At 41.3% G+C, this 26,510-nt stretch overlaps 1 protein-coding gene across 7 annotated transcripts in view; it reads left to right on the top strand.

Annotated features, from left to right (window-relative positions):
* Window positions 1-26,510, top strand: part of ATP8A2 (ATPase phospholipid transporting 8A2) — a 955,662-nt gene that overhangs the window by 724,234 nt on the left and 204,918 nt on the right. For all 7 annotated transcript variants that reach the window (XM_056561782.1, XM_056561783.1, XM_056561787.1 and 4 more), the window contains 3 exons: window positions 6,552-6,626; window positions 14,310-14,432; window positions 16,849-16,927. In XM_056561782.1, coding sequence (XP_056417757.1) covers window positions 6,552-6,626; window positions 14,310-14,432; window positions 16,849-16,927 — 277 coding nt within the window. The remainder of the gene's footprint in view (window positions 1-6,551; window positions 6,627-14,309; window positions 14,433-16,848; window positions 16,928-26,510) is intronic.

Here is a 26,510-nt window from a genome sequence, read left to right as displayed (position 1 = left end):
ATATATATATATATATATATATATATATATATATATAAAGCTCCGACATATTCTGCAATGCTGTACACCTAAGACGGTTGGGAAAACATATGCTTCTCTGGACAGTTCTTAAAATGGACAGCAGAGGTCAGCAGAGAGCACTGTGGTCAGGACATCACAGGAAATGCATTTCTTTTTTGGATTTCTCCCCTACAGCCCCTAAAAAGTACTGGAAGGTTTAAGATTTTTAATAGAAGTGATTTACAAATCTGTTTAACTTTCTGGCACCAGTTGATTTAAAAAAAATAAATAAAAAAAAAAGACAGGGTTTTTCATATAATGTTCCTCCAGCTGTTGCAAAGCTACAACTCCCAGCATGCCCGGACAGCCGAAGGCTGTCCGGGCATGCTGGGAGTTGTAGCTTTGCAACAGCTGTGGGCACACGGTTGGGAAAACACTGCTTTATAAGGTTGGGAGTTGTAGCTTTGCAACAGCTGTGGGCACACGGTTTGGAAAACACTGCTTTATAAGGTTGGGAGTTGTAGCTTTGCAACAGCTGTGGGCACACGGTTTGGAAAACACTGCTTTATAAGGTTGGGAGTTGTAGCTTTGCAACAGCTGTGGGCACACGGTTTGGAAAACACTGCTTTATAAGGTTGGGAGTTGTAGCTTTGCAACAGCTGTGGGCACACGGTTTGGAAAACACTGCTTTAGAAAGTTGGGAGTTGTAGCTTTGCAACAGCTGTGGGCACACTGTTTAGAAACCCTGTCCTAAGGACCAGATGAACCCCATTAAAGGGGTACTACCGTGGAAAACTTTTTTTTTTTTTTTTTTTTTTTAAATCAACTGGTGCCAGAAAGTTAAACAGATTTGTAAATCACTTCTATTAAAAATCTTAAACCTTCCAGTACTTTTTAGGGGCTGTAGGGGAGAAATCCAAAAAAGAAATGCATTTCCTGTGATGTCCTGACCACAGTGCTCTCTGCTGACCTCTGCTGTCCATTTTAGGAACTGGAGAAAATCCCCATAGCAAACATATGCTTCTCTGGACAGTTCTTAAAATGGACAGCAGAGGTCAGCAGAGAGCACTGTGGTCAGGACATCACAGGAAATGCATTTCTTTTTTGGATTTCTCTTTAGTATACAGCCCCTAAAAAGTACTGGAAGGATTATGATTTTTAATAGAAGGGATTTACAAATCTGTATAACTTTCTGGCACCAGTTGATTTAAAAAAAAAAAAAAGGTTTCCACGGTAGTGCCCCTTTAAAGCCAATGGGATCAGTCAGGCACTTTAATATGTCAATGATCCTTTGGTAGTGTATCATTGACATGTTTCTGTGATAGCACAGTGTTCATTAAATATATGGGCACCCATATAATACATGATAAGGCTGGGGTGCTGAGAAAGACTACCCCTTCTGACATCCATATTGCCTAATACGGTGTGGGGATCCTTATTGGCACATTGGGATAACCTCTTTAAAGTTTTTTATTTTTTTATTTATTTTTATCAACTGGTGCCAGAAAGTTTAACAGATTTGTAAATACTTCTATGTAAAAATCTTAATCCTTCCAGTACTTATCAGCTGCTGTATTCTCCAACGGAAGTTGTGTAGTTCTTTCCAGTCTGACCACAGTGCTCTCTGCTGACACCTCTGTCCATGTCAGGAACTGTCCTGAGTACAAGCAAATCCCCATTGCAAATCTCTCCTGCTCTGTACAGTTCCTGATACGGACAGAAGTGTCAGCAGAGAGCACTGTGGTCAGACAGAAAATAACTCCAGAAAGAAAAGAACTTCCTCTGTAGTATACAGCAGCTGATAAGTGCCAGAAGGATTAAGATTTTTAAATAGAAGTAATTTACAAAACTTTCTGGCACCAGTTCATTTGAAAAAAAAAATAATTCCACTGGCGTAACCCTTTAAGATTTTTTAAATAGACGTAAATTACAAATGTGTTTAACGTTTTGCCACCAGTTGATATGAAAATATTTTTTTTCCTCTGGAGTACCCCTTTAAGTGCAAAAATTACAGGTCCTATAACTAAAACCAGATGGACCCCATTTTTGGATCTATCAGGCACTCTTGATGTCTATTATGTCACAGATTCAGCATTAACCTTATTGTTGTTTTTCCGTTACTTTGAACAGACAAACAGAACCAGAACCTAAATTAGCTTTTAATTTATTTAAAAAAAGTAATAATAATAATGATAGTAATAATAATAATAATAATTTGCAACAATAATGTATATAAAAAATATATAAAAGGAAAAGCAATTCCAACTTTTTTTTTTTTTAATACAGGAGAGAAAGGAGGGAACTGGGAGTGGCTCGATATAGATACTGAGAAACAAATTTGAAGTTTGAAGTATTTTTTTAGTGCCAAATTCATAGCTGAGACTGCTCAGTATTTCTCTATAATGTCCTCCATGCTGCTTTTTCTTAGAGGGTGATATCGAGATACAGGGGAGCAGAATCTACTCTCCTGTGTGTAGTGTTTGGGAGCCCTTATAGACATTAGTCTATGTCACACAAGCAAAAGGCCAACTAAAAATCAGAGATTAAGCCGGCAAAGGTGAAAACTGGTGAAAAATGATATATACAAGTAATATAATGGCCACAAATAGTTCTACTCCTCACATACACACAATGGGGGAGATTTAACCAAACCTGTCCAGAGGAAAATTCGCTGAGTTTCCCATAGCAACCAATCAGATCACTTCTTTCATTTTTGAAAAGGCCTATGAAAAATGAAAGAAGTGATCTGATTGATTGCTATGGGCAACTCAGCAACATTTCCACTGGACGGGTTTTGATAAATCTCCCCCTATGTACACACACACACAAAAGCTTATCCTAAAGATAGGTTCAGTTCAGGCATCAAAATGTCTCAACGTTTTTGTGCAAAGGTCTCAGCGCTAAGGCTACTTTCACACTTCCGTTGCTCCCCGTCGAGAATGGTCGTCAAAGTCCCTATTTAAAAAAAAAAATCTGACTTCTATCGGCCATTCTCTTAACGAGGAGCAACGGCAAACAACGGGTCCTGGCGGCTTCCATTTACTATTATGGAGGCCGCCGGGACCTGTTATGAATAGCGGGAGAAAAAGACGGCACATGCTGTAATTTTTCTCCCGCTATTCTGCAGCGGCCGACACACTGCCGGGTACCAGTGTGTGATAGGGGCCTAAGACCCCGACTGGTCTAAGCATTTTAAGTCTGATACTTATAGTATAAGTCTGATATAGAACTTTTTATTTCATATTTTTTTACACTTTATTTTGTATAAAACCAATAATCCTATTTAAAGGGGTATTCCGCCCCTAGACATCTTATCCCCTATCCAAAGGATAGGGGATAAGATGTCAGATCGCCGCGGTCCCGCTGCTGGGGACCCCCGGGAGTTCGCTCTGTGCGTAATGACGGGCGATACGGGGGACGGAGCAGCGTGACGTCATGGCGCCGCCCCTCGTGACATCACGGCATGTCATCTTAATGCAAGTCTATGGGAGGGGGCGTGATGACCGCCATGCCCTCTCCCATAGACTTGTATTGAAAGGGGCGGGCCGTGACATCGCGAGGGGCGGAGCCGTGACGTAACGATGCTCCGGCCCCTGTACTGCCCGTCATTACGTGCAGAGTGAACTCGCTCTGTGCTGTAATGATAGCGGGGTGCCGCAGCAGCGATCCCAGGGCTCCCCAGCAGCGGGACCGAGGCGATCTGACATCTTATCCACTATCCTTTGGATAGGGGATAAGATGTCTAGGGGCGGAGTACCCCTTTAAGTTTACCCAATTGTCATTGCACTATACCCTATAAAGCAGTGTTTTCCAAACAGTGTGTCTCCAGCTGTTGCAAAACTACAACTCCCAGCATGCCCGGACAGCCGAAGGCTGTCCGGGCATGCTGGGAGTTGTAGTTTTGCAACAGCTGTAGTCACACTTTTTTTGGAAAACATTGCTATAGAGGAAGAAATTCATAACCACCTATAAAACAAATGATGTCGTCTTGTTGTGTTATTTGTCATTTGCTATTTTAGTACTAGTGTGTTAGGTTTATAGGTGTCTTACAGATCAGCAGGAACTTTAATTACTGCAAGTCCTTCCCGAAATGTGACATCTGATGGGCACCTGAAGGCGAACGTTTTTTAAGACCTCATGCCGACGCACACTCCAGAGCCGTAGGCACGACATGTGCTGCTGTTCTGTATTACCGGGTCATTCTATGCTGGAAGCAGTGATTTTCCAGTGAGAATAGCTCCGCCATGGCATCCGGTTGAACTTGTCATAATTATTTTTATATCAGAGTTGTGTGGCAAAAAAACTTTGTATGAAGTTGGAGATATATGGAGGTACAGTATAACTCCTTGGAAGTCATTGGGTGCCGATTGGGGTTATGTACATCTTGGCGGTTGCTGTAGCAGAGCTGTATTATGTGACCAGTATTAGAGAGTGTGAGAGCGATAACACCAAATTTAATACACTTGCTTACCATTCACCTGAGACCTTGACACACTAACGCGTCACATGACACCAGTGAGGGAAAATGGCTAATTAGGCCCAATCTGGACAGTTCGGTGGGGACATTTTTTTTTTTTTTCAAATCAACTGTTCCAGAAAGTTGTACAGATTTGTAATTTACTTCAATTTTAAAATCTTAATCCTTCCAGTTCTTATCAGCTGCTGTATGCTCCATAGGAAGTTGTGTAGTTCTTTTCATTCTGACCACAGTCCTCTCTACTGCCACCTCTGACCCTTAAGTTTTTTAATTAAAAGTAATTTACAAATCTGTATAATTTTCTACCACCAGTTGATTTGACAAACATTTTTTTTCCCACCGGAGAAACCCTATAACCCCTTTAAGGAGTTGTCTCATGGATAAAAATGTTACATGCATAAAATTATTCTTTTCTGACCCCTATAACTTTTTTTCATTTTTTTCGTATACATGGATGTATAAGGACTAATTTTTTGCGCCATGATCTGTAGTTTTTGGGTGCGTTCACACGCTAGTAACCCGCTGTGAGTTACGCCACCATTCATTTGAATGGGTTCGCGGACAGTCCGCAAATCTGACACTATTGCGGACTGTCTGTGGACCCATTTAAATCAATGGTAGCGTAACTCGCAGCGGGATTCCTGCAGCGGGCAACCCACTGCTAGTAATAGCGTGTGAACGCACCCTTAATCAGTACCATGTTTGTTTTGATGGGACTTTTTGATCGCTTTTTATTAAATTTTTTTCTGATATATGATGCAATTAAAAATCTGTATTTTTGGGGTATGTTTTTTTTTTATGTTTACGCATTTTACCATGCAGGATCATACACATAAAATTTTTAGTTGTTTGGACCTTTACGAATGCGTTGATATCAAATATGTTACTTTTTATTTATTTTTTGTAAGATGGGAAAATAAGGGTAGTTTTATTTTTTATTAGAGGAGGGGGTTTTATATAATTTTAGATACTTTTAAATTTTTTTATTTTAAACTTTTTAAGTCCCTATAGGGGACTATAATATGCAATCACTTTATAATGATATGCCTATGGCATAGCATTACACAGTCTGACCTGCTATCCACTGATCTAGCCTGGCTATGCCAGGCTACATCAGTGAGTCGGCAATCGGCGGCAGGTAATGGGACTCTCCTCCTCATACATTTTAGCTTAACGAACCCCCATGATAAGGTTGCGGGGGTTCGGTAAGCTCCTCTAAGCTCCTGCAGATTTTTACTATCACTTTAGATGCCGTGATCTGCATTGATCATGGCATCTAAAGGGTTAAATGCGATCCCGCCGCTGCCCGTCATAAGCAGTGAGTGTCTTGATTCTGATGGTAGCCGACACTCACTGCTCTGACGGGAGTGCAGCTCCTGCGCTTGCTTCAAAGCCACTTAAAGGGGTATTCCGGCCATGAGACATCTTATCCCCTATCAAAAGGATAGGGGATAAGATGTCTCATCGCAGGGGTCCAGCCGCTGGGGACCACCTCAATCTTGTATTCGCCACCCATCTGTTTGTACTGCACGCCGTGGTGCCAGCTCACAAACAGCCGGGTGGCGACCAATTGTGACGTCACAACTCCGCCCCCGTGTGACATCACCCCCCGCTATGCAAGTCTATGGGATGGGGCTTGATGGCCGTCACGCCCCCTCCCATAGATTTGCATAGGGGTGGGCTCACCTATGTGAGATACTGTATATAATGTGAGATACTGTATGCCTGAGCCTGCATTGTTCATACCTGTATACTAGTAAACATTCCCCAATAAAGCGTGGCATGAGAAATGGAACATGACCTCTGTAGCCTTTGCAAATGCTTCCCTATCCTAGATTGTTACTCATAGCCGAGACCAAGCCATGTTACTCAAAACAGCTCAGGTAAAAACAATAAAATCCACAAAACATACCAGAACAGACTGATTTAGACAATGGTGACGATGTCCTGGCAATGTTACATCGGCATCCAGCTGGTGGTCCACTTCTATTTGAACCCCCCCCTTACGTTTCATAGTTGAAAATATTAAGTGATGTCTCAAAATGTAACATCATGCCTCTGTATTATGTTTCAGCTTTGGTTCGCATTTGTTAATGGATTTTCTGGACAAATTTTGTTTGAACGTTGGTGCATCGGATTGTACAATGTGGTAAGTGACTCATTTTTGATTTTTGATTTGGCCTGAAGGTTCAGGCAGGGCTCCCCCGCTCCTCCCGAGTCTGATCTGTATCACAGTCCATTATCTTTCAGGTTCTGTTAATGTGTGGTATGAGGAAAACATCTTGTTCTCACGCATTGGAAGCTCGCTATTTGAAGTCAATTCATAGAAAACCACATTTTCCATAAATGTATTTATGCATCGTGGTTGCAGGCCTGGCGTGGTTGGAGGAATTCTTCTGTATTGCTGGAAAACTAAAATGATATACAATCGGTATCTGTGGAAATAGGTCAATATGTTGTAGTTTAATGAAAACAGGATAAAAATCTGGAAACAGGCAACTAAGGCTAAGTTCACTCAATTGTTGTGCTTCCACCCATTCAGGATCTTTTGATCGATAAATCACATTGACTTGAATGCGGTCCGTCAGGTATCTGGCATTTAAAGGAGTACTCCGCTGGCTAGGGTCCGGAAGTAAATGTTTAGCATGCTGTTTTCGCACGGCAGGGTTCGGCCACGCCCCTTGTGACATCACGGCCATGCCCCCTCAATGCAAGTCTATGGGAGGGGGCGTGACAGCTGTCACGCCCCCTCCCATAGACTTGCATTGAGGGGGCGTGGTCGTGATGTCACAAGGGGCGTGGACAACCCCCACAGCACGAAAACTGCGTTCATTTACTTCCGAACGCTGGCCAGTGGAGTACTCCTTTAAAGGGGTACTCCACCGGAAAACATGTTTTTTTTTTTTTTTTTAAATCAACTGGTGCCAGAAAGTTAAACAGATTTGTAAATTACTTCTATTAAAAAAAATCTTAATTCTTCCAGTACTTATCAGCTGCTGTATCATCCACAGGAAGTTCTTTTCTTTTTGAATTTCCTTTCTGTCTGACCACAGTGCTCTCTGTTGACACCTCTGTCCATATCAGGAAATGTCCAGAGCAGGAGAGGTTTGCTATGGGGATTTGCTTCTACTCCGGACAGTTCCTGACATGGACAGAGGTGTCAGCAGAGAGCACTGTGGTCAGACAGAAAGGAAATCAAAAAAGAAAAGAACTTCTTGTGGAGTATATAACAGCTCATAAGTACTGGAAGGATTAAGATTTCTAAATAGAAGTAATTGACAGATCTTTTTAACTTTCTGGCACCAGTTGATTTAGTAAAAAATGTTTCCCAGCGGAGTACCCCTTTTAACAGAAATTGAGGGGAGAAAAAAAATCAGGATAGGCACAATTTTTTTCTCCACTCAACTCCCATCCTTCAGACGGACTGACTGAGCTACCTTTTCTGGATCATGCCAGTAAATGTGACCGAGCCCATATCAAAGGTAATTACTGTTGAAATCACAAAAGTCATGGAACTATGGAAATTACAGGATCGATACACATTTTAATGGTAATGATAAAAAATGGAAACAATATATTCAAAACACTTCTATTTATTCAATATTGAGTATGAGGCCCATGTATAGAAATACAGGGACTAGCATATCTTGGCATGCTATCAATGAGGTTTTTCATGGATTTCCTACAAATGTTCTGCCATGTTGAATGCACTTGAGCGCACAAATCATCATCAAGATCCGCTGCTGGAAGCTCCCTTGGCCATGACGTTAAAGATGTGCTCAATGGGAGGAAAGTCCAGAGATGCTGCAGGCCATGGTAGTACGGATAAGCCATGTAGGTTGCTCCCAGTAACATATGCAGTGTGTGACCTGATGTTGTGTTGAAAAATGGCTCCTGCAACAATTTGGAAAAATGATCTTACCACTTGTGTACAGGACTAAAGTAATGTAATGCTGAGGTGTTAATGTACCTGGAAATAACTAAAGGCGTCCGTCCAGCTACCATACATTATGCCGGATGAACAAAAAGCAACGCACAATCATACTGTATTGACTTGATACAACGTCCGAGGTTTCATTTGGCATAAAAAATTTGGTTTCAAACTTTATCCCATTGAAACCCCTCCCACATGACACAGATTGCAGCCATGTGCTTGAAAATCTCAATATTTGCAGATCCTAACGACACCTGATACTTCCTTAAATTGCATAATGGTATGGCTTTTCCTTCCTGGTGTTGCAATTTCAATGTTGAGAAGTGCACATATGTTGATTAAAGGAGATGTCCGGTACGGACCATTCCTATTCCATCCTGCCCCCGGGCTGCAAAAAAGGGAAAGCAAACTTTCACTTACCTTGCCATGTTCTCCCGGAGCTCCGCAACAGCTGATCGGTCGGTCGGGCTGTCTACTTCCTACTTCCCTTAGCCCGTGACATCACACGGCGCTTCAGCCTATCACTGGCCAAGGCCGGACATTGCTGCAGCCGGTGATAGGCTGAAGCGCCGTGTGACGTCCCGAGCTAAGGGAAGTAGGAAGTAGACAGCCCAGCCGACTGATCAGTTGTTGCGGATCTTCAGGGGAACGTAGGAAGGTAAGTGAAAGTTTGTTTTCTCTCTTTTTGCAGCCCGAGCAGGATGGAATAGGAATAGGACATCTCCTTTAAACATCACTAATGAAACTGGACATTTTTCAACAACAGTTTTGGCTGCACTAGTTAACTCTTTCCTTGCTGGGCTGGTGCTTAGCACTTAGCCCAGCAAGGGGTTACAGTAAATCAGCGATCAATACAGATAGCTGGTTTACTGTATGGTGACAAGAGTTAAGTTGCGTTGCACAGCAGCACAACTTGCCTCTTTTATTGCTGGGTCAGTGCTTAGAGTGCAGCCCAGCAAGGGGTTACACTAAAACAGTGATCTATACAGATCGTTGGTTTACTGTAATGTATACCTCCTGCCCAGCATGAGCTGTACCCGTGGCTGAATAGCTGCAGCCACAGCTCAGCCCTGCTAGGAGCAGGGTCTCCCGTCAGTATAATGCTGGTAGTCTGGACTCCAGTATAGTATACAGCGCTAAGGCTAAGTCGAAACCTAGCCTTAGACTTCTTTACAGCAAAGACTGTTGAGACCCAATTAGCTCCTAGCAGGCTATAACTACCCCTTCCCCTTATTACAATAATTAATTAAATAATAACTGACACAACAACAATTCAACTTTTTTATGGGTGGGGATCGGCCACAGCTTTATTTATAAAATTACTTATATAAATAACAATTTAACTGTAACAAAGACACCGATTGGCTTCTTGCCAACCCGAGAGGTGCTGCCACACTGTCCTGTGTGGAGGTCTACCCCGGGTTGACCCCGCTTTCACCGTCTTCTTACCGCCAAGCTGTGACTTACAATAAACAGAGATACAAAAAAGGGAGGGAGGGAGGGCAAAACTCCGGGTCCTGGGCAGATTGAGGGGGGAAGGGAGGCACCACAGCTATAAATACCCAGGGGAGGGCCCCTGAAAGCCAGGGAAACTATTAAACCCCTGTTTGGTGCACTCCTTCCCCCCCACCCATGGGACATACCACTATAGTTACCCACAAGTTTTTACAGGCGGGGGAGGGGACTAAAAACCTTGCCTGTATATTTCTTAACCCCTTAACTGCTCACCAGTCAGGGGGCAAGCTAGTTATGCACAGCTTGCCCCTCCAGTACTATAAAATGTAGAGCCAGTAGATTTTCCATATAAAGACCATGGTGGGATACAAAGCTCCATTTAGACAGCATTTTTTCTGTATGAAGTGTACATAAAAAAAAAGACATTTCCATTACAAAAAATTGTTTACTGAAATAGGGAGAAGTCATGAAGAACCAATCTGCTTTGTGATTTGGCAGGAAGTACTAGCGACCAGGAGAAGGAAACCTCCATAGCTGGTTACACTGGACCAACTCCTTCCTCAGATATGTTCTTGCTAAAAGCAATAGATTGAATTTTGCACATCAAGTTCCGTAATATATGCAAAGAACATAACGCTACGCATTTCCTTTCCATATTCATTTGAGCAAATAATGTATAAACTGCAGTAAATGCAAATCACCTCTGCAATGGTTCTGACTTCATGCCCGAGGCATCTGTTCAAGGTGTCAGGGTTTGAGGCCTCAATGTGTTAGGAATTTAGTCTAGAATTGATAATTTTATTGTTCCTGATTCTAAAGTATCAGGAAAATGTAATAATGGCTGAATGGTAATATTTTGTATGTTGTGCATAAAATCTACAAAAAAAAAATGCCTGGTTGTTTGTCTTAGAAAATTAAGATTAAAATCCTGGCTTTTAAAGAACCATAGTTGAAATTCAAATATTCTGTTTAAAGGGGTACTCCGCCCCTAGACATGCTATCCCCTATCCAAAGCATAGGGGATAAGATGTCCGATTGCAGGGGTCCCGCCGATGGGGATCCCCAAGATCTCAGCTGGAGATTGGAGCAGGAGGGAATATCAGGACAAGGAGGCAAATTTGAAAAAATATTTTACTTGACATGCAAAGATGTTACATGTAATACCCCCCTCATTAGAAAAGGTTTGGATTCAGAGGTGATTTTTTTTCTGATCGGAGTTGTTTTCTTTAATTCCATTTTACATTCAACCTAGACCGCCATGTCGACTTCTTCCAGCCATCAGGGTCTATCAGTACCTGAGGAAGGAGGTAGCTCCGTAACGCATTGGACCTGATATTAGTCTTAACTGTATTTTAGTGTTGGATTTTTATATTCATGTGTGCAATAAATAGAAGAAATCTTACATATTTCCACGAGTGGATTCCTGTCTGCACTTACCGCATGTGGAGAGTAGTGAACTGCTGGAGACCCATAGTGGGACAGTGCAGCAGTGAGATCCATAGAAGCAAGCTGGCACGAGGGGAGTGTTTTTGAAGCAGCTCCCCTCAGTGAAGTAAGTAAACCCTAGAGGTCTATGATGGTTTAAGAATTTGTGGTGCTGGAAGCAAGGCCCGCTCTCTCCTTTTTTTTCTTTTTGTATATCCCTGTTGTCAAGTGATCAGGTGGAGTTCCACTACACCAGAGAGATTGCAGTGGCCAGTGAATCTCCAGCTTGTGATAGCAGGTTTTATGTTTGTGAGTGGTCAGGAATGTGGCCACTCACTAATTGTAAGTGTGAATACACTCTTTGGATTGTTCTATGTGCACCATTTGTGGTGGCCCAGTACAGGAGTTGCACCCCTGTACCCTTGCTGCCCTGTCCGGCAGACTCCATGCAGTGACCCCTGGGCCCCCACCCCTTCACTTGTGTTCTACCTACTCCCTTAAATGCCTATGTTATGCAGTATGGTGTACATAAAATGTTTTATAGCTTTAAGACCTGCTGTCATGTGATTGTAACCCAGTGAGGTATCAGTGACCATGTGACTTAAGGGTGACCTATGGGACCCCTCAGAGTCTCCCTCATAAAAGCCCTGGGTGGAGCCTCTGCTCTCTCTCTTCCTGCTTTGCTGAGTTGCAGTGAGGTCAATTCCTAGGTGTGTGTCTGGAGTCCTAAATTCAGTCCATCAGCCACGGATTCTCAAGTCCCTTGCCCCACAGGTCAAGTCAAAGCCTGGCAGCGTGGCCTGCATCCAAATTGCCCAAGTCCACTATAAGTCCCAGCAAGCCCTAAGATCTCTGAAGTCACTGATCACCTTTGTGAGCCTAGCCAAGCTGTATAGACTGTTACACCTGTCTGACTCAGTAAAGCTGCCGTTGTTCCGTAACTTGGCATCAGAGTAATTATTTGCCCTGTGCCTAACCCAGGATCCTGCAGTATTCCTTTGGGTGGAGAGGATAAACCACGCCCTGGCGTCACGAACACAAGGGGTTAATGCCATCTGCCCCTAGAATAATTCCATCTGCACTCAACACATCCTCACCACAACTTTTGGCGTCCCATGAACAGGATACGGGTGTGCGCCTTATGCCTAAAGTACCCCCCAGTCTGAACTGTCAAACAAAGGTGAAGAAAAGTGGCAACTGACCAGAATTAGTGGATTAAAATCTTAAATGCTTTATTTCTTGCACCAGTTGATTTGAGGGGAAAAAAAAGTTTTCCACCGGAGTACCACTTTAAGACCAGCATGTGAAATGACGGTATTAGTAAACCCTCCCATGTGTAGATATCTACCCTAGCTGATATAGGCTTATAAAAGGTTGTCCACGGATAAGTATTTGATTGTAGGGGGTTTACTGCAGGGACCCCAACTCGCAGAGACGGTGCACAATGCAGACAGCAAGTGCTCCATTCATACTTGTCCCTATCCTGTGTAAAGGGAATAAGATATTTTTCTTCACCAGACAATCCATTTAAATAGAATACTAGAAGCCACAACACTAAAATATGTGACTGTTCAGATAACAATGGAATATTCTTTGGACTTCAGGAAGAAATGCAGCATTTTGAATCTAAATCCGTAAAAAAAAAAAAAGAAAAAAAGAAAACAGTCAAGAAGTGGAAAATGTCTGTACAATTATTTGTGGCGGCTACGGGCTTGGAATTTATACCACAAAGAAAACAAAACAAAAGAATTTACCAATATCAAACAATGTATTTTCCACAATGGGATTTTTGTACTAGCCAGCAATCACGATGTGTCAGTACGTCTCTGGTCACACGCCCTGTAGAAGATGGGTCACCGGGCTCCTCCAGATTCCATCTCTGAATGTTCTAGCAGAAATTTGTTTAATAAATTATTTTATATTAGTCTCTTTAAGCTTCCTAGAGGATATGTATACTTCTGAAGCCAATGTCGTGTATTGCTCCAGAGGCTCTAAAATTTAAACTGAATAAACTTCTACTATTTTTTTTTTCAGCGACTAGGCAGACCTATGTGTCACTAAATGAAAAAGAAAAAGAAAACTAAAACCCATAAGCAAATATACACAATCTTTATTCGGTGTTCTTCATTTATAAGACAGTAAAAATAAAGTAAAAATATATGGGAAAGGAAAGGTATGACCCAACAAATGTACAACCAGACCCACAGGAGAGGAACGTACGCTAAACATGCAGTCACATGTGTCAATTTTACATTGTATATGGCTGGAAGTCAGTACAATGAAAAATAAATAAAAAAAAATTAATAGAAAAACAGTATACCAAGCATAATGCTTCTAGATCTCCACCCGAAGCATAGAAAAGGCCTGTTCAGTGACCATAGATGGTAAATACATCTTAAATACATGGTGAAGGAAAAAGTCGGCACTGCCGCACTCACGATTAGGCTAGAGTATACTGGATCACTGCACAATTCGGTCCTATGGTGCCATCTTTCCGGTGCTCAGTCCACCATAAGCACAAGCGTTGTCATAAATGAATGAAGAAGTCGCAGACGGCACTCACGGAACAGCAAGAAATTTTATTCGGGATCGCTGGTCCACGCAACAAGAACGCCAGGTAAGTTGACCGGTTTCGCGCTACACAGAGCGCTTACACGTGACCTCTGAGGTCACGTGTAAGCGCTCTGTGTAGCGCGAAACCGGTCGACTTACCTGGCGTTCTTGTTGCGTGGACCAGCGATCCCGAATAAAATGTCTTGCTGTTCCGTGAGTGCCGTCTGCGACTTCTTCATTCATTTATAGATCTTAAATAGGTTATTCAGAAATAGAAAAACAGCTTTACATCTGTGTTAAGGTTGTGTGTGGTATTACAACTTGGCTTTATTCACTTTAATGGAACTGGGCTGCAATACCACACATACCCTAACCTATTTAATGGATCCTTCTGTGATAATCAGGTCTTTTTGCTTTTTTTTCCCTCATTGTTATCAATGACCTCTCCAATTATTCTCTCGACAGATTTTCACTGCCTTACCACCTTTCACACTGGGAATCTTCGATCGATCCTGCAGCCAAGATAGCATGTTAAAATTTCCACAGCTCTACAAAATTACCCAGAATGCAGATGGATTTAACACAAGGGTAAGTGCCAAACTTTACTCTTTACCACAAGGCTTGTGACTATACCGATGCAGGTAACGGTGGGGCTTACTTTTGAGTATTGCAAATATGAAAAAAAAATTATTTCATTAATGCTGTTGTAAAACTACAACTCCCAGCATGCCTGGACAGCCTTTGGGAGTTCGACTGCTGAGATGTTGGTAAACTGTGTCCTTGAAGAATGGAGCGGCCCAGTTCATTCAATCGACAGGGCCCACTAGTTATCCCCTATCTCAGTGTTTCCCAACCAGGGTGCCTCTGGCTGGCTCTGGGTGCCTGTGGCAGCCAAAGGCTGTCTGGGCATGCTGGGAGTGGTAATTTTACAACAGCCGAATTTTAATTTATACATTGTTAATAACCAGAATTGTTGAGTATAATTGGAACAATGTTATCAAATGTTACAGGTTTCACTGCTTCCCCATGAGAAAAAAAATTGCAAGAATTCTGGAGACCATTACCAAAAATATGACCGGCCATATCCTAAATTTTTGCTAGATTTTTTGCAGCTTTCTTTCCCATAGGAAAACATTGCCAGTCATGCTCTGCCACATGTCAAAGGCTCCTCTTTAAATAGGAATTGTCCTTTGAACTTTTTCATAGATCAATAGTACAAGCCAATATCAGAAACTTATTTTCGCCCTGTGTTTGCAAGACAAGCAATAGAAGTCTATGGAGGGGGGAGGAGGGTGCTCCGCCAACCAGCTCTGGCAGATGTCATTTTAACAAACTTTGCATAGATCAATAGTACAAGCGAATATAAGAAACGTTGTAATGTACAGTAGTCCCTCAAGTTACAATATTAATTGGTTCCAGGACGACCATTGTATGTTGAAACCATCGTATGTTGGGACCATAACTCTATGGAAACCTGGTAATTGGTTCTAAAGGCACCAAAATGTCATCCAAAAATAGGAAAAAAGTGAGGATTAAAGAAAAATAAGTAGATAACTAATACAGATAAAGCAAATCCTTACATATAAAAGTAAGAAAGATCTGCTGGGAGCTGTAAATCACTGTCTATGTCAGTGTTCCCCAAGCATGGAGCCTCCAGCTGTTGCAAAACTACCACTCCCAGCATGCCCAGACCGCCTTTGGCTGTCCGGGCATGCTGGGAGTTGTAGTTTTGCAACAGCTGGGGGCACCCTGCTTGGGAAACACTGGTCTGTGTAGAGGACAGGAGTCTCTTCAGGGTCCTGTACAGTACACGCAGTGTCCTAAAAAAGTAACATGGAGCCGCCCTCACCTGGTGTCCAAAGGAGCAGGTAACACAGGTACAGGTAAAGTGTACAGAACAAGTAATATCTTCCTGTACTGTAGGGGGCGCTACCAGACACCAGTCAGTGCATACGCTTCAGTAATACAGGGGTTTTACCAGTGAATGCCCATTCTGATTGGTCAGTTCTTCCGACCATTGACACGTTTCACAGATCTGGACTGTCTGTAGCATTGTATGTTGAGTCTGGCTTCAACTTACAATGTTCCAGAAAAGACCGTTCAAACTATTGTATGTTGAGGCCATTGTAAGTTGAGGGGTCACTGTATCTTATTAGACAAAAAAGCTTCTTTCTCCTGCTATCCAACCTGTTACATCTCCCCCTGTCTCTTGTGAGACTGTATTCCACTCTGAAAATCAGCTCAGCTGTGTTCTGTGTCTGCAAGACAAGCAATAGAAGTCTATGGGGGAAGGGGGGGGGTGTAGGTGAAGAGATGAAGTCTTCAAAGAAAAAATCAGCTAAAAATGCCATATATAGGTTATATAATGGCCAGAAATAGTGCTGCTCCCCATGTACACACACAGGACTGCTTATACTGAAATGTTTCCTAAAATGACATTAAAGGGTACCTTTCATCAAAAAACATTTGATATATTATAGATTAATGTATGCAGAATAACTTTCCAATAGCATGCTATTAAAAAATATGCTTATTTCTATTTAATTTTCCACAAACTCAGCACTGCTCCCTGTCAGGGAGTTTGTCTGTGTCCTGGCTGCAGTCTGAGATTTAGGACTCCAGCATGAGTCTGAAATCTATAAAAAGGACTGGTAGGGAGACCTCTAGTGGTCATTTTTTCTAAGTGGAAAATTAAAGAAGCATATTGGAAAGTTATTCTGCATACATTAATCTATAATATATCAAAAGTTTTTTTGATGAAAGGTGCCCTTTAACATTTTTCCCTCTGAATACTGCTGCACCATTCTCGGTTGGTACAATGGTTTCCTAGATGTGTATGATAACCTAGAAGAAACAACTGAAGGCAAGAAATCTGTAAGTCTCTTATCATCTTCCTCCAGCAGCAGGAAAAGCATGCGGCTGATTATTGTAACAGCGGAGCACTTGTTAGGTCTTGGGCAGGTGTTACTCTTTAGTGATATCATTGTTTTATGTTTTTTTTTAGGTTTTCTGGGGTCACTTTTTCAACGCCCTGGTTCATTCTCTCATTCTCTTCTGGTTCCCGCTGAAAATGATGGAGCACGGTAACTATTTTATAACTCCAGTTATTGCGACACAGGACTGAATTCTTGCCAGTATGGTTGTGGGTTTTATTAGCAGAAATAACGAAAAGAAACCAGGGTTACGGGAGGTTGAAGTCATTGTCTGTGACTGACAGGCCATTAAGTGACTTTTACCACTTCTGTGACTCATCCATCACTCACCAGCATTGTCTTACATTTAACTTTTTGCACTTTGTTGACTTTTTGGTACTTTCTTAACATTTTAACTGTCGGGGAAACTTTCCCATCTCCTATTATTGAGGACACTCTTTCCCTAGAAAGAATAGAAGCAATGTTATTATAGTCTTGTAAATGACTGAATTATATAATGAGCAAATCCCATAAAACTTTCAAAGCGACCCAAACAGAATAGTACTGAGGCAGAATAAACATATATATGGACAGTGTATGCTTGGATTGGAGTTTGGTGTTTTTATTTAGCTTAATTTTTTATTTGCATCTATATATATATATATATATATATATATATATATATATATATATTTATTTACTTATTTATTTATTTAATTTTTTTATCTGATTTGTTTCCTGAATGCAAAATGAATCAACTTAAATTCACACAGCTTAAAGGGTACCTTTCATCAAAAAAACTTTTGATATATTATAGATTAATGTTTGCAGAATAACTTTCCAATTGCATGTTATTAAAAAATATGCTTCTTTCTATTTAATTTTCCACTTTGAAAATATGACCACATGCTGGAGTCCTAAAACTCAGACTGCAGCCAGGACACAGACAAGCACAGCACTGCTCCTTGCCTGTCAATCGAACAGGCAAGGGCCAGCACTGTGCTCATAGTACAGCAGGGCATACTCCTGACTCTGCCTTACTGCATGCCCTCATTCATTTTACTATCTGAGCAGAAAAAAATACAACTGCCTCTGTAGTATACAGCAGCTGATAAGTACTGGAAGGATTAAGATTTTTAAATAAAAGTAATTTACAAATCTGTTTCACTTTCTGGCACCAGTTGATTTGAAAACATTTGTTTTCTACCTGAGTACCCCTTTAACAATTTTTTTACACTTTTTTTTGCAATGTTATAGCCCCCATAAGAGACTATAACATGCAGTACATTGATTGCAGGTACTGATCAATGCTATGCCATAGCATTGCATTGAACAGTGTTATCAGTGGTCGATTGCTCAAGCCTGGATCTAAGGCTTTGAGCAATCAATCGACGATTGGACGCAGAGGAGGCAGGTAAGGGACCCTCCCCGTGCGTCCTAGCTGGTCCTGAGCTGCCGGGAATGCTTTTTTTTACAGTTTAGACGCGGCCATCAACTTTGATCGGAGCATCTAAAGGGTTAATACTGGACATCACTGCGATCGGTGATGTCCGGTATTAGCCCCGGGTCCCAGCTACTGTTAGCCACAGGGACAAACCCCATATGATGCGTCCCTAGAGGTTAAAGGGGTACTCCGCCCCTTGACATCTTATCCCCTATCCAAAGGATAGGGGATAAGATGATTGATCGCGGGACCCTGCTGCTGGGGACCCTTACGATCTCCCTGCTGCACATCACGCCCCCTCCCATAGACTTGCATTGAGGGGGCATGGCCGTGACTAGTGTGGCATGACCGTGACATCACGAGCCTCCGCCCCACATCGCCAGTCATCCGGCACGTAGCAAAGTTCACTCCATGCATCGGATGTCTGGGGTGCCGCAGCAGAGATCGCGGGGGTCCCGAGTCGCGTGACCCCTGGGATAAGATGTCTAGGAGCGGAGCACCCATTTAAATTCAGTGCATATTTTTAAATATACACTGACTATCAAAGAAAATGCAAATTTTCCATGAAAATCAGCTGGTAAACTGGATATTGTAGTCTCAGTACACCTCCCCCCCAAAGATTAGATAAATCCATCTGATGGACTTTCAGTTCAAATAGTGGTCAGGAGAGGGGGAAGAGAATCATATAGGCTGAGTACTAGTATAGAGATAATATAGATCTCACCCAGAAAGCTGTAGAGACTGTAGAGAGAAGACTAAGCAAATTTATTAATAAAGACCTATGGAGAAAATGTGTTTGCACTGTAATAAGTATAAGCTAAGATAAAAAAAAAAAACTTTTCAAAGGTGTCCATAGCATTCAACATGTACATTAGTAGAAGATCATTGCACACGCATACTTTCAGAATGTATTGTTGACATACCCAATGCGATTCTTTTCAACCTTGCGGCTTCTTAAAATTGGGCACCAGGGGTTTGCTCTGAAGTATAATCTATATATATATATATATATATATATATATATATATATATATATATAGAAGACTCAATGGGGGAGATTTATCAAAGGATTTAGACTGTTTTTTTCCATCTAAATTTGTCGCACAGAAAGTCGCAATCTAAATATATGCGACTTTTTCACGACTTTTGCTTTAGAGGATTTTTAGAACATGATGCATTCTAGTCTATTTTAGATGGAAAATGCATTGGTGCTGAATTTATCAATAACGACTTTTCAGCGACAAGTCGCATGGGCTGAAAGTACGCCGAAATGTCCGACCATGCTGGAGCAGGTTTAAATACAGTCTAAAGCATAGATCCCGAAGTCCGTGCGCAAAAATTTATCAAGAGCCGTGGGGCCTTTGATAAATTAGGCGCACAATAGACCGGCCTATCCCTCTGTAGTTTGGTCTATATTGATGCGGGAAATAGACAACTTTGATAAATATCCCCCAATGTGTGTGTATGTATGTGTATGTATGTGTGTGTATGTGTGTGTGTATGTGTGTGTGTATGTTTGTGTGTGTGTGTATGTATGTATGTATGTATGTGTGTGTGTATGTTAAAGCATCACGTCCAAACGGCTAAAGATATCAACATGAAACTTGGCACACATGTTACTTACAGGTCAACAACAAATATAGGATAGGTGATTTAACCCTTACTCACCCCCATTTGCGAGGGTCGGGGTTTTTGTTTAAAGTCCCATACAAGTCAATAGAAATATATGTTATTGCATAACTTCCAAACGGCTGGAGATATTTCCATAATACTTGGTCACATGTTACTTATATGTCCACTAAAAATATATGATAGCTAATTTAACCCTTAACTACCCCCATTTGTGAGGGTCAGGGTTTTTGTTTAAAGTCCCATGCAAATCAATGGGAAATGTATGTTCCCACATAACTTCCAAACGGCCGGAGATATTTCAATAATACCTGGTACACATATTACCTATATGTCAAATAAAAATATATGATAGTTAAAATAACCCTTACATACCCCCTTATATAAAAGATGGGTTTTTGTTTCGAGTCTCATGCAAGTATATGGGACTTCCAATACCTTACTCCACAAGCTCCGCTCTGCATCTCCTGGTGAATGTGTCAGTCCGGCTTGCAAGCCAAACCCGCCACGCATGCCACACCCCATATAATAAAGACACTCCCACTGTTTAAGCCCCACCCCTTTTATTATCTACCCTTTTTGTGCATTGGTCTGGCTTGCAAATCACCCCCAGTCCCACAAAGCCACATCCCCTTCTATTTACAGCTTACAATATCTTCATCACAAATCAGTCTCAACTGAGGTCAGGATATGAGGTCGGGATATGAGGACGGGATATGGGATATGGGGATGGGATATGGGGATGGAATATGGGGTCGGGATATGAGGTCGGGATATGAGGACGAGATATGGGGTTGGGATATGATAACAATATATGAGGACGGGATATGAAGTCAAAAGCTTCCTCCTTTGTTGATTTTTCTCCCCAACAAGGATTAGGAACAAAAAAACGGGCAACGCCGGGTACTCAGCTAGTAGGTTATAAATACCTAAAATTGATAGATGCCAGCAGCAAGTGATTAGCCCCAAAGTCATTCCAAATTGGATTGTTTCTACTGGATCTCTGGGCTTTGCTCTGTCAGAACCTATGCCAAATAGAGCATCTTCTGGTACCCTGGAAAGCCAGTCTGGCCCTGAAGTAATAGTGCTTACCAAACAGCTTTGTGAGACAGCTATAATGTGTCAATTCTTTCAGCAGAATCCGTTCGGAAATGTATTGTTGTCTATGAAGACGGCGCATTTCCGAGTCGTCTTAGCGCTGGCATGTTCTGCTGGTGTACGCTGTTTTCATTTGTTATGACATAAAAGTATTGCATAAGTTTCACAACCTGAGGGCAGGTATGGTGCTATGCTATGTTTTTCTTGCTCCAGCCACCCCTTTAATAAACATCTTAATAAACCTTAATAAATATTAATAAAGGGAGCTTTCTCTGTTGTAACTCCCTTTGAATATGTATACAGAATTTTCTGTCAAAGTCCTATTACATATATAGCAGAGCTAAGTTTTCCAATGTAGAATATTTGAGTTTATGAGATTTGGAACAGAATACTTTTTTGAAAAATGAGCAATAAATATACTTATTTTTACATATTCTCATCCATAAATAAATGTATGACATGTTTCTTGGGAATATTTTCCTTTCAAAACAGCCTGTAGGCAACTATGGTTTGATGAATGACAATGGGTTCTTGGGCTCATTGGGTTACACAGTATTTTCACCTGAATATAGTGAATGTCCATCCTTAAAAACCATTGTCTTTTATTTAAAGTGCAGACTATAGATGAACGAACTTACAGTAAATTTGATTTGTCACAAACTTCTCGGCTCAGCAGTTGCTCACTTTAGCCTGTATAAATGAGTTCAGCTTTCCGGTGCTCCGGTGGGCTGGAAAAGGTGGATACAGTCCTAGGAAATAGTCTCCTAGGACTGTATCCACCTTTTCCAGCCCACAGGAGCACCTGAAAGTTGAACTAATTTATGCAGGATAAAGTCATCAACTGCCGAGCCGAGAAGTTCATAACAAATCGAATTTACTATAAGTTCGCTCATCTCTAGTGCAGACCAAAGAGAAAGGAAGATACTGTAAGTCTTCTATTGTAGAAGTGCACTGGGTAGTGTAACGACCCTGCTACAATACTCAAATGTATAAGTATTGTAAATATAGGGGTAAAACAATTTTAAAATAAAAAATTTAAGTATTTTATTTATGCCCATATCTTGGCTCTTGCTGGGTACTGCTGCTTCTATGTGTTTGTTCACTTTTGCATTGTGGACACTAGTGTTGCTCGCGAATATTCACAATGCGAATATTATTCGCGAATATCGCATATTCGCGAATTCGCGAATTTCGCGAATATAGCGCTATATATTCGTAATTACGAATATTCGTTTTTTTTTTTTTTTTTTTTTTTTTTTTCTTCACAGTACACATCACAGTGATCATCCCTCTCTGCTTCCAGCTTGTGTGGTGTAAAGAAGGCTGTAATACCACTGCATGAGACTGGCGTGCAAACCTTCGCATATGCGAAAATTAGCATATGTTAATTTTCGTATATGCGAATGTTCACATATATGTTAATTTTCGCATACACGTATTTTCGCATATGCGAAAATAAAACGAGAATATAACGAATATGCGAATATTCGCGAATATATGACGAATATTCGTCCATATATTCGCGAATATTCGCGAATTCGAATATGGCCTATGCCGCTCAACACTAGTGGACACCACAGATTTTCACAAGCCATGTGCAATAAATCTAGTATAAATAGGCCGATCATATTTCCTTGAGACAAAAATGGGACATTGGGATAGCAAAAACAGGATGGGCTGCAACTTAAAGGGGTACTCTGATGGGAAAAAAATGTTTTCAAATCAACTGGTGCCAGAAACTTATACAGATATATAAATTACTTCTATTAAAAAACCTCCAGTACTTATCAGCTGCTGTATGCTCCAGAGGAAGTTTTGTAGCTCGCTTCAGTCTGACCACACTGCTCTTTGCTGCCACCTCTGTCCATGTCAGGAACTGTCCAGAGCAGGATAGGTTTGCTAATGGGATTTGCTCCTTCTCTGGACAGTTCCTGATACAGACAAAGGTGTCAGCAGAGAGCACTGTGGTTAGATTGAAAAGAACTACACAACTTCCTCTGTAGCATACAGCTGCTGATAAGTACTGGAAGGATTAGGATTATTTAATAGAACTAATTTACAAATCTGTTTAACTTTCTGGCACCAGTTGATTTGAAAATGTGTTTTCCACTTGTTTCTCACCGGTGTTTCCCTTTAAGATCAGGCAGCACTGCTGATCAGAGGGTGCATGTCAGCCATCACTTTGTGGGGTGGTTGACACGCTCCATTTAAAAGGAGAGTCTGGACCCTGTACAAGAGATTGTGGCGAGGGGGGGTCTGGGGTGGGGGGGTCTCCCAGCAGTAGGACCCCCGTGATCTGACACTTATCCCTTATTCTTAGGGTAGAGAATACGTTTTTCTATCCCAAAATACTGTACTTCTTTACTGATTCATTCAGATCAGTAGTTTTACCTACTTAAAAATGGTGAAACCACAAGCTGACCTATTATACCTGCTCTAAAATGTTTCTAGATTGTATTAACAGGGTTGGACTTGATGGTGTCCAATCTCTGACCAAACATGGAAAAACCAGGTGGACTGTGTATCTAGGACAGCTTTTTCTTTATGTTCCATTGTAAAATTTTAAGTCACGAATGAAATTTTTTATTGAACTTTGAGGTCACATCTTATTTTAGGTTATAAAAGTCGCTGAGAACATATTGACATGTATTATAAAGAGGTCTTTGAAGCTGGGAAAGCTATACGGCACTTAAGGGACCCCTATAAATGAATAATCTGGTATTAATACATAAAGTCATTGAGATATTCTGTGCTGGAGGTGATTCTGATGACCTCCATGTATCCAGCCCGTAGGCCGATTATCACCACAGAAAAGTGCTGAGTGTCAGTATCACCGGGCTATGAAGTTATTTCTCTGTAAATCCACTGATAGATTTTTTTGTCCTTTGCTTTACAATGTGTTTACTGATTTATGCGTTTTGGAACCGGGACGGTTCTTTATTAAGAATAGAATGCAGATGAAGAACTGTGTCTCCTGGAGCAGCAATGCTAGCAATGTGGAAAGTTGTTTTAGAGGATGGTATCATGGAGCTCTGTCATCACAATAAATCAGTGTATTGTTATGTGTGCTACGTGGACGCTGTACTCTGAGCGCCATTAATCACTTTCTGATTTGCGGCCTGCGACAAGGTAGTGATGGCAAAGGAACCGTAACACAGAAAGAACCGATCTTCTTGCCACGTCTGTGTCATGTATTCACTTGAGAATGAGTAATGACACAGAATAAACAGAGACGGCTAGCCGAGCCAGCGAACACAGAAAGTATCACGACTTTACAATTCATTAAAACACAAAACATCGGTTCATTGAGATTTCACAATGTTTGGCGGGTTCAGAAGCTGATGAGTTTTATTTGGCCACCAAATGGGGACGACCTCTAAGTAGATGATTTCTACTGATTTCTAACATAAAATAAACAAATCATGATACAATACAGGATGCCAGACCATACCCACCAGACCCCAACGATCATTTCGCTTTCAAAAGTGCTTCCTCAGGGGGCGTGAAGCCGGGAGGGCTCTTACCTGCCTCCTCGGTGTCCGATCGACGAATGACTGCTCCGTGCCTGAGATCCAGGCAGGAGCAGTCAAGCGCCGATAATGCTGATCACAGGCGTGTTAATGCACGCCAGTGATCAGCATAGGAGATCAGTGTGTGCAGTGTTATAGGTCCCTATGGGACCTATAACACTGCAAAAAAAATGTAAAAAAAAAGTGTTAATAAAGGTCATTTAACCCCTTCCCTAATAAAAGTTTGAATCACCCCCCTTTTCCCATAAAAAAAATAAAACCGTGTAAAAAAAAATAAAAATAAACATATGTGGTATCGCCGCGTGCGTAAATGTCCGAACTATAAAAATATATCATTAATTAAGCCGTACGGTCAATGGCGTACGCGCCAAAAAATTCCAAAGTCCAAAAAAGCGTATTTTGGTAACTTTTTATAACATTAAAAAATGAATAAAAAGTGATCAAAAAGTCATATCAAAACAAAAATCATACCAATAAAAACTTCAGATCACGGCGCAAAAAATGAGTCCTCATACCGCCCCGTACGTGGAAAAATAAAAAAGTTATAGGGGTCAGAAGATGACATTTTTAAACGTATACATTTTCCTGCATGTAGTTATGATTTTTTCCAGAAGTGCGACAAAATCAAACCTATATAAGTAGAGTATCATTTTAACCGTATGGACCTACAGAATAATGATAAGGTGTAATTTTTACCGAAATATGCACTGCGTAGAAACGGAAGCCCCCAAAAGTTACAAAATGGCGTTTTTTATTTTATTTTGTCGCACAATGATTTTTTTTTCCGTTTCGCCGTGCATTTTTGGGTAAAATGACTAATGTCACTGCAAAGTAGAATTGGCGACGCAAAAAATAAGCCATAATATGGATTTTTAGGTGGAAAATTGAAAGGGTTATGATTTTTAAAAGGTAAGGAGGAAAAAACGAAAGTTCAAAAACGGAAAAACCCTGAGTCCTTAAGGGGTTAATAAGTCTTGTAATAGTCCATGTTGGGGCCTAGCTTAAAAGGGTACTCCGCTGCTCAGTTTGGAACAAACTTTTCCGAAATGCTGGAGCCGGCGCCGGGAGCTTGTGACATCATAGCCCCGCCCCCCCTCATGACGTCACACCCAGTCCCCTCAATGCAAGTCTATGGGAGGGGGCGAGACGGCTGTCACGCCCCCTCCCATAGACTTACATTGAGTGGGTGGGGCATGACGTCATGAGGGGGCAGGGCTATCTAGTCACAAGCTCCCGGCGCCCGCTCCGACGTTCGGAACAGTTTGTTCTAAATGCTGAGCAGCGGAGTACCCCTTTAAATGGGGGGTCTTCCAGTCAAAATGTATTAAAGACAGATTCTCAAGTCATCAGTATCAGATTAGTGGGGTGTTGATACCTAGCACCCTCCTGATCAGGTGTTTGCCAGAACTGTGGTGCCAGCATACAGTGTAAAATAGAAAAAAACTAAACAAACGTCTTTGTACATTGTGTAGTAACCATGGCGGGTTACTGCAGCGCACTCATTCACTGCAATGGCAACTAAGCTGCAGTAACCTAGCATGGCCACTACACAATGTATGGTGCTGTCTGCTTCTGGCACTTTTAACTGTAAATGTGGCCTCTGGCAAACAGCTAATCGTGGGTGTTGGGTGCCAGCACCCCACCAGTCTGACTTATCCTGAAGTAAATATCTGTGCTGAAGATCTGTCACATCCACATCAGAGCATCTATTGCAGAAAAAAAATTGCACTACTTTGAAATATCGCAGTGATATAAAAAATAGATACATTTATATAATATATGCCAATAAACAACATAAAACAAGTCCTCTGAAGCTATTTCACTTAAAAAAAGAATAAAGTATGACTGATAAAATTGTCAGAAACAAAAAAAAAACTGTATCAAATCCCAAACAGGTCTGGTTATTAAGGGGTCAATATAATGTCACTTTAGGAGCACTATGCAGAATTTCATATTTTCTTCTGTTGCCAATTCGGCAGAATGTATCTAAGAATGTGTCTAAGTTTAATGGAGACACTACAGGTTACTGTATTTAACAGATAAGTACTAATAT

Source organism: Hyla sarda, chromosome 2 (assembly GCF_029499605.1).
Source record: "Hyla sarda isolate aHylSar1 chromosome 2, aHylSar1.hap1, whole genome shotgun sequence".
Lineage (NCBI taxonomy): Eukaryota > Metazoa > Chordata > Amphibia > Anura > Hylidae > Hyla > Hyla sarda.
Note: the sequence above shows the minus strand (reverse complement) of the source record. Positions and strands in the feature narration are given on the sequence as shown.